We start from the raw sequence: 12237 nt of genomic DNA, 5'->3' as shown, positions 1-12237 counted from the left end.
CTAGATGCTCGAGGGAAGGGCATGGGAGTGGGCCCGTGTGGAACCAAGGAGAGCTCTGGCAGAAAGGCAGAGGTCTGCATGGCCAGGCACCGTCCTGCCAGCAGCAAGGCAAACGGCGAGTGCTCCCCGCAGGGTGGGGACGGCATTCGGAAGCTGACTTACTGTAAACAGGACGAAGTACTTCTGGTTGTTCTCGCCGACACAGTTATTGACCCAGGGACAGTGGTGGTCCATTTTCCGAATGCACCGCTTGCAGACGCTGAAAGAGCCGCAAGGCAGACCTTGAGGGGGGCCCCCACGGAGGCGGGAGGGCCAGGAGGACTCAGAACCCACGCTCCAGCACCACTCCTCCTCAGCGGCCCAGTGTTTCGCTGCGTGTGTGCTGGAAGGGCCTGGAAGGGACAGGACCCCCAAGGTCACAGTCATTCCAGACAGGGGGACAGGTGGTGACCACCGAGGCCTCTTATCTTGTTTCACAGAGAAAAAGGCTGGAACTGACTCAACTGAGAAGGACACGGCTCTCCTGAGGGAAGAGTGGGCTGAGATTCTGGTTTACTGAGGGGACAGAAAAAAGAGGCAGTTTTGAAAGCTTGTCAGGATGAGATGGGATAGAGCTACTCCTCACTTCCCCCAAAGGCCAAAAACCCTAAGGGCGGGCCTGATGGGACTTGCCAGAGTGGCTGACGAAATAGAGAGAGACAAAGAGACAGAAAGTGAGCACTTGAAGAGTTCAGAGTGGGGTCAAGAACTGCGTGTCACGGGGCTGCAGGAAGTCCCCCTCTAAGGACCTTTCAGCTCTAAGATAATATCCACTTAGCCGAAAATAGCAGAAGAGTCATCTGAGCTTAAGTGTTGACCAGAAGTCCCACTAATTTGCAAACAGTTATTAACTTGTTGCTGGGATAGTTTTTGGCTTGGGACTATTTGAAGCTATGATATTTGATTTAAAAAAAAAATGCCCTCCCCATTCCCTTCTGGACGACACAAGTAACAATCTGAAACAAGAGCACAAAGCTTAAATAGGGGCTCGAAAGCAGCTATTCCCAAAGCTCAAGTTCAGGAAGAGCCATCTGCCAACAAGATGGACTCATTGAGAACAGTTTCTTTTTCAATTCATTAAAATAGGCTCCATAACAATTTATCTTGGGGGCATTACATGTTCAAAACAGTTTAAAATACTGTAAATACAAGCTTGTTGTATATATTTATGAAAGGCCCTGAGTTCACACCAGCGTTTATTTCCACTAGTTTCCATAACCAACTTTATCTTAGGTTCTTACTGAAGTGGGCGGGGGGCTGCAGGAGAGCTGTTCCCAGATTACAGGTCAGGAAGCCCAGACCACTCCGAAGGGGGAGGCGTGGCCTTTCCTAAGCCCGGCATGAGCTCTGCTGGCAAGGCAGACCTCCCCCTGCCGGCCCCCCGCCCCAGAGGACACGTATAAGAGAAAGTGAGGAGAGATACTGGCTCAGACCAGCGCGAGCGTCATGGTCTCCACCCTCGTTCTTTCCACAGCTTCAGAGGCTCTTGATAACACAGGCCTATGGGAAATGAGCACATTTCAGAGATGCTAGCCCAGCGCCAGAGTCTCCTTGGGAGCCAGAAAGGCAGGGTAAGAAAAGGATGCATGAAAGGGACAGGGAGGGCAATAAACCGAAGGCCAGGTGCCAGCAGCACCATCTGGTCAACCTCTCTCTGTGTCACCAATTTGGATGAATGAATGAATGAGTAGGCTTTCCTTGTTCCCAGTGTACAATTTCGCAAATCCCGACGAGCAGGCAGCAAAGCTCCCTGCATCCTGGGCCTCATCCAACACATTCCACCGTGGAACCAGCCCTGTAGACCATCTCTTCCACGTCCTTCCTCAGCTCTGGGGTTTCTTAACCCCCACCCCATCAAGGGAACCCCTGAGGGTGACCACCTCCCTGCTCTAGGCTCTCGAGCAGCTTCTCTTCCACTCACACTATTTTGTAAAAGGGATTTAAGGTGGGTGCTCCAAGACAGTGTGTGCTCAGCAGCAGAGAAGTGCCAAAGCACCTGGCATCCTCTGAGAGCTGTCAGAGGCTAAGCGAATCTGTCCTTTGCTCTCCCCTCCCAGCCTCCGTGAAGAGGCCAAGTGTGAATCTGGGAAGACGGGTTTCACAATGGGTGAGTCTCTCTGGGCAATCAAATCAGAACACAGCTCGTCCTTCCGGGAGCAGGCAGGAGTATAGCCAACCGAGAGCTGCAAACTTTGTCCAGAGTGTCGGTCTGAGTCTCTTTCCTATTTGCAGAGACAGGACAGGCCAAGACACTGCCTCCCCCTCCGGCTTACAGACTTGTTCAGAAGTGGGGCTCCCGGGTCGAGTGGTGGCGCACGTGGACAGGGAGGTCCATCCACGCGGAGGCTTGGAGGCCTCTCTTCAGAGGCCGACAGACGCAGCTCAAGAATGCCCGGCCTGAGCGGCTCTGGGACTGGGGCTGGGAGAGCGCCAGGGGCAAGGCCTGGGGTAGGTCTGCAGGGCGCCAGGTGAAGGATGCTCCAGGCCCCGGGGGAGACCGCCCTTACCTGCCTGGCTACTTCATCTCTGGCACCAGCCATCAGGGAGAGGAGGAAAAACTGTGGGCCTTCCACAGCCCCTGACATCCCACTGACTGGGAACTTATAGCCCAGAGCCAGCATTCTGCCCAGTCCCCAGCGGGCAGGAGGCTCACTGTGTCCCTTCCCCCCGACACAGTGGCCACACGGGCTCCCAGAGGGTCCTCTCTCCACGCTCACCTCCTGGTGAAACACACCTCCCCTAGCTCCTCTCCTGCGCCAGCTTTAGTGGCTCTCGTGCGAAATGCTGCAGGCACAGACACGTCCTAAGCCCGCTATGGCAGTCACCGAAAGGACCAAGGGTCCTCCCTGGAGGTTATTTTGGGTGCTCCTGAATTCAGCGTCCCCCCAGGTCCCTCCTGGTATCAGATGAGGGAGGGGGCTTCTCCCCTCTTCCTCTAGGTTCCCTACCAGTATCCATCCCCAAAGCACTTTCCTGGAAAGCCTTAAAGAGCCCGACAAGCTCACCGGATCCCATGAATTCAGGTTTCCTGGGGCTCGTGCCTCCTTCTCCAGGGAGACACAAGGGCCCTTCCTTGGCTCTCAGGCTCCAAGAAGAGGCTGAGGGCTTCTGCCTGCCCTCCCTACAGCGGCACCCATCAAGCTGTATCTGTCCGGCCTGGGCGGTAAGCTCCTGGGTCAGGGCCGTCTCCCCTCTACCACTATAGCCCAGAGCCAAGCCTGGGGTTAGCTTACCAAGGGTCAGCAGAGTGAAGGCTCTGACACTACAGATGAGGAGACAGGTTCCACCGCCTCAGGCGGGGACATCACAGCACAGAAAGAGAAAGGAACACAGCTAGTAGGTCCCAAGGGGACCATGCTCTGCATATAGGCTTTCATCTCACACCTCATTCACTGTAATTAAAATTATAAGCAAAAAAGACATCTCCAGCATTCTGGTCTCAGCGGAGAAACAATTTGGGGTAAGGCTGCGCCCAGATGGGCTTCCCTGGTGGCTCAGATGTAAACAATCTGCCTGCCGAGCAGGAGACCAGGGTTCGATCCCTGGGTTGGGAAGATCCCCTGGAGAAGGGCATGGCTACCCACTCCCGTATTCTTGCATAGAGAATTCCCTGGACAGAGGAGCCTGGTGGGCTAAAATCCACGGGGTAGAAAAAAGTCGGACACGACTAAGTGACTAAACAACAATAACAACAAGTGTTCAAACAGGGCACGAGAAAGACAAACAAGCTGGCAGGGGCCTAAGCAGCCCGCGGCGGTCTCAGCCTGTGTGTGTTTCCGTGTGCGTGTGCGTGTTGGGAGGAGGGGAGGAATATGAGGTTTCGCTGAGGTCAGACATCTCCATCTCCTTGTGCAAAAAGAACCTAACACATTACCTAATGCCCTGACCATCCATGTCAGCATGAGCTGCCCACCCCGAGGACTTCCACATGCTTCTGTGGTCCTTGACGTCAAGAAGAAAGCAGCCTGGCTGGAAGGAAGACCCACTCACAGACCACCAGGCTGGAAGGAACACCTAACAAGTCAATGTGAGGGAATATGCATGGTACCCATCAGAGCTGAGGGCAAAGAGATGGTTTTATTTATTTTTTTTTTTTAATTTTTTTTAAGAGATAGTTTTAAATTCCACACACTCTTCTGGGAGGAGAGGAAGCAGAGAGCTGGGCACAAACAGTGGCCCCTTCACCTGAGCAGGAGGACTGATGCCCACTCTCTCCAGCAGGGCAACAGGGCCCTCGGCTCCACCAGCCACAAACCCAGCTCTGTCTGGTGTGCTGGGGACTCTGCTCACCCGAAACCACGGGTGCCTAGATGGCCCAGGCCACCGCGAGCCATCACCAAGGACTGGCTGGCAGCACACGTTTCCCGAGACAGGAGCAGGCCACGCACAGGCAGCATCACTCGAGTTCCTCTGCGTTTGAGTTTATCTGAGTCCGCGGCTTTTGTTTGGCCAAGGCCGATTTGTTTACTAGCACTCAAGAATACCTCCCTCGGATCATCCTGTGAAGGGAGGAAGTGAGGAGGAGGCGGTGAGGAAATGCCTGGCGGTGGGGAGGAAAGGGAAGAGGACCACTGTGGTCGCCGAGTGCTTTCTACAAAGCTCACCCTTCCCTGTGTCTGGCCCAGCCTGTGTAAACCCAGCACCTCCCCAGCGCTCACACATTCCTCCACTAACAGACATTCATACTGAATCCTCACGAGCTAGGAGGAACAACCCTTTCTATAAAGGAGAGAGCTGAGGCTCTGAGAGATGGTCCCCGGTATGACCGGGACAGCACTGCCATTCCAGTGCTGACCAGAGCATCGCTCCACCACACCGGGATGCCCTGAGCAATCACGGCACCCGGGAGGTGGAGGCAGCTGGCTTCCCAAGCCTCGGGGGGAAGGCTAGCTGGGTGCCTCCCTCTTTGAATTAGTTTCTAATACAGATCTCAGAAACAAGCTGACCCAGGGACAGAAGACCCCATGGAAGACGGCAATTCCCGTGGCCTCTGCCCACGCTCCTTGGCCCTTACCCTTGAGAAGCAGCAAGTAGCTGTGGAGGGCTTCAGCTCGCTCTCTCAGACAGACGGAAAGACAGACAGCCTTAATTCCTCATCCAGGGAGAGTCGGTGCTATGGCGAAGCCATCTCTGGGGCTGACCATGGGAACGACGATGATGAAATGGGGTGGGCTGAGGTGCCCAGGACACAGCAGCTGTCGGGAGCCAACCCCGGCACCCGGCTGTGGAGACTGACCGCCTTCCTCTGAGAGGTGGGCAGCACAGCCCACACAGAAAAGACACCTTTCAGCCACTCGGACCTCTCACAAAGCCCAGACGCTTCCACAGCATCAGGCTGACGATACCTCCTGACGCTGGGAGGCAGTTCATTCCTCTGCAGCCCCTCTCCAGCCCCCACACACACTCATGTGAGAATGGGAGCAAGTGACAGGCTTGTATTTCTGTAATTTAGCATTAAAGTCCTCTTGTCATGATGAAGCGCAATATTTACCTACAAGTTTTTTTTTTTTTTAGCATAGGAGACTCAAAAGAACAAAGAAATCTGAAAATCAAAAAGGAAAAATCACTGCACATAAAATGGGGAAATGGCTTTTTTGGCTGAATTCTACAATGGTCAGACCTCTAGAAGTTTTGTTTTTAAGAAAAGCTGTTCTTTTCCTTCAAGGATAACGCCTTCATTTCCCTGTGGCCATCCACGTTAGTATGACCCGCCCATCCTGAGGACTCCCATGAGCTTCCATGGTCCTCAATGCCAGGAAGAAAGCAGGTGAAATCTCCAATTTCTGTGAAACTGGACCTGCCCCTCAAAGATGTCAGGCACTAGACATGCCCAGAATGACTTTCTAAAGCTTTACCTCGAGCACCCTTCATACAGTAATAAAGCCGTGAGGTAGGAAGGGCAGAAATCAGCTCAGTTTCAGACATGGACACGGAGCAGAGATGGGCGAGGGCCTGGGTGGGGCCCTCCAGCCAGCATGGCAAAGCTGACTCGTGCAATAGGTGTCCTGGGCCCAAACCCAACACCCTTTCCCATCCCTGCCCTCCTGTGGAGGCGGGAGGGAGAGTTGCAGCAGTCACTCCGTGCCCAGAGCAGGGCATGTTCAGAAGTCCTGTGGGTGATGGCACCCGTGGGGGGAGTGTGGAGGGCTATGGTGGGGGGCAGGGATGAGGAGGGGGCCCGGGCGGCACAGCGTACCTGCAGTGGTGGGCTCGGTCAGGCTTGATGCTGCAGCACTTGGGACATTTGTACACCACCTGCCCAGGCTTCAGCTGTAAACTCTCGATGAATTCTTTAGTGGCATTTCCTTTGGGGACTGCCCCCTGTAAGGAAGAGAGACGTTGGGGTCAGGCTAGGGGTGCCCTCGGTTGTGACATACCACGGAGGTGGCCGTCATTCGAAAGTAGCAGCTCCACGCAAGGGGACAGGACATCTTCATGCCAACAACATGTGGATTCTGTTCAGAGTTACGCCAACACCGATGATAAGAATTTACCCTGGGAAAATTACCCTAGGAAAAGTGAATAATTGTCCACACTGGACAGTTACATCATTTCTGATGACCTTCTATTTCCATTCTACTAAAACTGTTTTCACTGAATGCATCCTCTCCTATGTATCAGTAAATATTTCACTGAGGATCTGACTCATCAATTACTATTTTGGCCTACATTAGATTTCCCAGGGACTGCTTCAGTTCTTGCAAATGTTCACTGGGGATTATCACATCAAACAGTCCAGTTCACCCAGGTCAAAATTCACATCTCTGAATGTTACTGAATCAAGTGTTATTTTCTTTTTCACCAGGACTATTGTCATGGATTGGTAATCTGTGTTTAGTTCTTAGGAATCCACAAATATTCAAATATTCAACATGCTCTCCACACCAAGATGCTGAAAACCAGACGTGACCCAGGAAAATGATCAGCTCTGTGGTGGTGGGGAGGCTAGGGGTGGAATGAAGTGGGGTGAGGGTGGGGCATATAGAGAGGCTAACGTTTGTAATTTTTTTTTTTTAATTTACAAAGCTGGGAGGTAAACACATGAATGGTCATCATATTATCCTTGATACCCTTTTGACTGTCTCAAGTAGTTCATTATAATTTTTTCTAAAAGTTCAAAAGAGAAGTAAAAAAAATCTGGTCTGCAAAATACAGATACCAGATACCAGAAGAACCGATATCAGAAGAACCCATCACAGAAATTTTAAAAGCAAACAAACTTTGGTAGGCAAGGACTACCTGGTACATACAAGGTCATATAGGACAGAGTTGCGCGAACTTCCCTGACAGTAAAAGAATCCACCTGCAATCCAGGAGACCCAGGTTCGATCCCTGGGTCGGGAATAGCCCCTGGAGAAAGCAATGGCAACCCACTCCAGTATTCTTGCCTGGAGAATTCCATGGACAGAGGAGCCTGGTGGGCTACAGTCCATGGGGTCACAAAGAGTTGGACATGAATGAGCGACCAACAGTTGACATCAAATATGCCATCAAAGTACACAGTTATTGACACAGGAAACATCTATGATACACTGTTAAAGGGAAAAGGAGATTCTCAAACAGCAAGTAGACTACAAGCCCATTTTGGTAAAAATCACACTTACACAAATACAGACACACATGTGCGTGTCAAGTACTAATGGTTATCTCGTAGTAAAATCACAGTAACTTTTAATTACCTTATAACTATATTTCTTAAATATTCCAGTATGAACATGTGGCTTCTACAATAAGGAAAAAAACTCATTTGAAAAACCAGGAAAAATAGATACTCAGGAAGGAGCTATCCAAAGGAGGAGTATGAGCAGCTTTGCTGAATTTTGTAACCGAGGTGCTGTGACGTGTCTCATCCTGAGACAGCTGAGGATCCCCCTTAAGGCACCAGTGGAGCATCAGGGTCTGGAAGTCTTCAGAGGCAAACCAGGGCCCAGACCACCCTGATGGACTTTGAAAGGGGCCTGGGAAGGGCGCTGACCCAGGAAGAAGGGTTGCAGGAAAGTCCAGAGGACTGTCTTTTAAATTCTCTTTAATGTAAAAAAGCAACTGAGTTTGGGCAACCACATGACCTTTCATGGATCCTGAAGCCAAAATCCGCATCTGGCAGTCACTGTTGTCACGTGTACGAGAGAAAAGCACTAAGAACATCGTCTCCCCAAGGAGATGAGGCAATGGGGCGGTTTTCCTAAATGGAAGTTGCTTTTGGTTTTTCCCCTAGGTCCCGTGTTTAAGGTCCCTGCCACCAGAATCTGCTGTAAACCTCAGGAGACCCCTCTCCCCCCATAAAGGCTACAAGAGCTTTACATCACCAAGGGCAACTGGAGCTCTCTTTTGGTCTCATTACCACCTGCTATTCCAGATCCCAGCCAGAGAAACATCGATTCAAGAGCACAGCCTTTTTTCCAAAAGTTTCCCTTCCGTGGAACTCCCTCTTGCACACATCTCCTTGGAGGCACACTCCCATCCAGGCGAGACCCCACCCACCCAGGAAGCCCCCCTCGCAGAGCTAGAGACAGCCCGACCAGTCCCTGAGCTGAGGGTTCCGTCCTTCCTCCCTCTCTCTGTCCTTCTTTAAAAACAAACAAACAAACAGGCTCTTCTGGGCTCATCTCCACAGATTCCAGAAGGTACTGGTTCATGGTAAGGAAGTTTGTTCCATTTGATTCTTGGTAAGACAACACTGAGTTGGAAGGCCCGCCGAGACACTTCTGCCGGTTGTCGCACGGTTGTTGCACTTGCACTAAGAGAAACACCCTCCACATCCACCCGCCACTTATATCTCACAGGGATGGCTCCAGGCTCCACGTCACCACACCCCGGCAGAGCAAAACTTACTCATCTTTTCCTCATTTCCAAAGTAATACTTGTTCACGACTTTTAAAAATGCAGAGAGAAGAGAAAATTAAAATGGGGAAAGCCGTTTTATTTTCTGATTCTATCATCCAAAGATTAGTACTACTAACATTTTCGAGTACAGGCTTCCAGTCTTTTCTCCTTGTACACAGTAAGCTGTGTGTGCTAAGTCGCTTCGGTCGTGTCTGACTCTTTGCCACCCTGTGGGCGACAGCCCACCAGGCTCCTCTGTTTCATGGGATGTCATAGGCAAGAATACTGGAGTGGGTTGCTCTGGCCTCCTCCAGGGGATCTCCCCAACCCAGGGATCGAACCCACGTCTCTTACACCTCCTGCATTGGCAGGTGGGTTCTTTACTACTCATGCCACCTGGGAAGCCCACATGGTAAGCTAAAACACTTTTTAAAAAATCAATACACCCATAAAAAATGCTCATACACTTCTAAAACCCATTTCATCCTGCAGTGGAATCCATTTGAATCTGGGGGCAGGAGGCATGATATGCCTCCACCATCCATTCCCTTCAGTGGCTAGCCCAAACTTCCAGTACCTTCCTCGACCCCTACTCACTTCCCTGTCCACGTCAGAGGACACTGAGGCTGCTGAAGTAACCCCCTCCAGACTCCTCCTCTCCCTACCCCCATCCCTGGACACCCAGGGGCTCATCCATCTACCTCGGGGCTTTCCCTTCTTTGAGCTCTTAGAGGAGCCTCCAGGCTCTCCCCATCACAGCTAAGCTTCTCCGGGGTTGCGTGTGCTCTGCTCACCCCTGACTCCGTTTCATGCTCTCTGGCCCCTATTGCCTCAGTAACAGGGAACCACTCTCACCAGGTCAATGAGCAACTCCCTGTGGCCAAGTCCCAAGGTCGGTCCTCCGCCCTCTCTTACTGATCCCTCGCCTGTCACTCTCCTGCGGCTGCTGCACACCCTCGGGGTCTCCGCCCATCCTGGACCTGGGTGTTCCTCGGGGCTCCACCAGCTGCCCTCAACCCCGTTCACCCTGCACTCCCCAGACAACCTTCCCCCGCCACCAGCTCCAACTCGGACTTCTTTTGCAGCTGAACATCTTTTACCTGGTTGTTCAAAAGCATTCAGACAAAATAATCCAACCCCTTCCCCTCCTCCCAGTTCAACCTGCTAGAACTGACCCCACCCCTTGCTCCCCAAACTCTCCTTCCTATTCTCCCCTCAGCCCCCCGCCCCAGCCCACGGGACACCCATCTGCCTGGTCACTGGGGGCAGAAGCCCACTTGTCATCCTCAATTCTTCTAACCCTCCGCCCCACACTCCCACCTACTCCACTGAGTCACCGTGATCCCGTATTATGCCCCGCCTCCAATATCCCCCCCTCCACGCCATGCTCATGGCCTTAGTTGAGCCCCATCACCGTGCATCCCAGATACTAGAGTCCCCAGGTCTGCCTGCCTCCAGGCTCTCCCTCGCATCTGGCAGCCTCACCTCTATGCCTCCCCCTAACTGTTTTCCAGAGTCAACTTTCTAAAATGTGAATCTGATCATGTTATTCCCTTTGCCTAAATAAAGCCTTCCCTGGATCCCCAGAGCCCTCACGTGGTACAGAGTCCAGGCTCCTGGGCAGCGCCCAGGTAAGGTCACTGAGACCCAGCCCTGAACCACCCCTTCAGTGTCATCTCCCTCCTGAGAGCCCCACCCCCTGGACGAGCCCAGGGCTCTGTGCTCTGCAAGTCTCCCTCTTGCACCCTCAGGGACCCACACCAGCACCTCCCTCCGGTCTCTCAGGCTCGTCCCTGCCTCCTGCTCGTGTGTCAGATGCTCAGTCGTGTCCGACTCTTTGCGACCCATGGACTACAGCCCACTAGGCTGCTCTGTCCATGGAATCCTCCAAGCAAGAACACGAGTGGGTTGCCATTTCCTTCTCCAGGGGATCTTCCGGATTCAGGGATCAAACCTGCGTCTCCTGATTTGGCAGACAGATTCTTTACCACCTGAGCCACAAGGGAGGCCCTGCGCCTGCACCAAACCTGGACCACACCCTCTGCCTTCTAACGGCCCCAGGCCATGCCCGAGCAGGGCCACCACCTGGGCTTTGTGCTACCACAGTTTCTACTGTCTCGTAACACCTATCATTTAACTATGCACTGATCTCTTCTACATGACTGTAAATTCCTGGAGGACAGGGACAATGTCTTTAATCTGCAGCCCAGTGAATTGCCCAGGGCCTAGCAGGGAGCAAGTCTTCAATAAATCCAAGCCGAGTTAATAGCGATGATGTAACAGACATTTATTGATTGCTTCTATGCCAGGTACACTTCCAAGGGCTTCGCTGTACACTGTCAATTAATTCTGACAATAAACCTATGAGGGAGAGACTACGATATTCCTCATATTATAGATGAGGTAACTAAGGCAGAAAAGTTAAGCAAGTTTCTGAGATTGCGTGGCTAATAAGTAGCAGAAGCAGGATTCACACCCATGTCCAGAATCTAATGGAAATCAGCCCTGAACATTCATTGGAAGGACTGATGCTGAAGCTGAAGCTCCAATACTTTGGGCACCTGATGTGAAGAACTGACTCATTGGAAAAGACCCTGATGCTGAGAAAGACTGAGGGCAGGAAGAGAAGGTGGTGACAGAGGATGAGATGGCTGGATGGTATCATACTCAATGGATATGAGTTTGAGCAAACTCTGGGACATGGTGAAGGATAGGGATGCCTGGCATGCTGCAGTCCATGGAGTTGCAGAGAGTCAGACATGACTGAGCAACTGAACAACAATCAAAAAACAACTTATGTATTTATTAGATATTTCTATTAACTGATTGAAGAGACCTTTGAATTGCCTTGATGCCATAACACCATTCCCCTGCTAAGAACTGTCTCACTACACGAACATTAAGACTGAAACAGACCCCAGATGATAAGGCCTCCTTTAATTAGTATCCAGGATAATAGGATGATATAAAAAGGACACACTTGGAAAGCAGAGGAGACAGGTTACCAAGAGGCACCACCCATTCCATTTCAGGCAACAAGTACGAAGACTTGGTACACTGTCTCAGGGGCCACGGGATCACAGCCCCTGCACACTGGCTGGTCTGGGCAGGAGCTCTGCCCCTACCAGAAGAGGTGACCAGCCTGGCCTGAGCTGCAAGGCCACCTGTCTCCTCCACAGAAAGGCAGGGGCTGGGCAACCCCTAAGTTCGTCACCCTCTTCTCTCTGGAGCTAGACACATATTCTGGCTGGGGTTGATGGATTACTCAGTGGCAGGTATGAGAAGCTGCCAGGCACAAGGGAGAACGTAGCACCCTCCTCAAGCGAACCCTGAGCAAGTCCCTGACCCACCCAGGGAAAGTGCCAGGGCCTGGGG

General features: G+C 52.0%; 1 protein-coding gene across 8 annotated transcripts in view; it reads right to left on the bottom strand.

The window, feature by feature from the left end:
• ZDHHC3 (zinc finger DHHC-type palmitoyltransferase 3) overlaps positions 1-12237 on the bottom strand; it is a 60930-nt gene that overhangs the window by 21590 nt on the left and 27103 nt on the right. For all 8 annotated transcript variants that reach the window (XM_061397059.1, XM_061397062.1, XM_061397055.1 and 5 more), the window contains exons 3-4: positions 6236-6360; positions 163-259 (exon numbers count right to left, since the gene is read on the bottom strand). In XM_061397059.1, the coding sequence (XP_061253043.1) occupies positions 163-259; positions 6236-6360 (222 nt within the window). The remainder of the gene's footprint in view (positions 1-162; positions 260-6235; positions 6361-12237) is intronic.

This window comes from Bos javanicus, chromosome 22 (assembly GCF_032452875.1).
Source record: "Bos javanicus breed banteng chromosome 22, ARS-OSU_banteng_1.0, whole genome shotgun sequence".
Classification (NCBI taxonomy): Eukaryota; Metazoa; Chordata; class Mammalia; order Artiodactyla; family Bovidae; genus Bos; species Bos javanicus.
The sequence above is the reverse complement of the archived record's forward strand: the minus strand, read 5'-3'. Positions and strand labels throughout refer to the sequence as shown.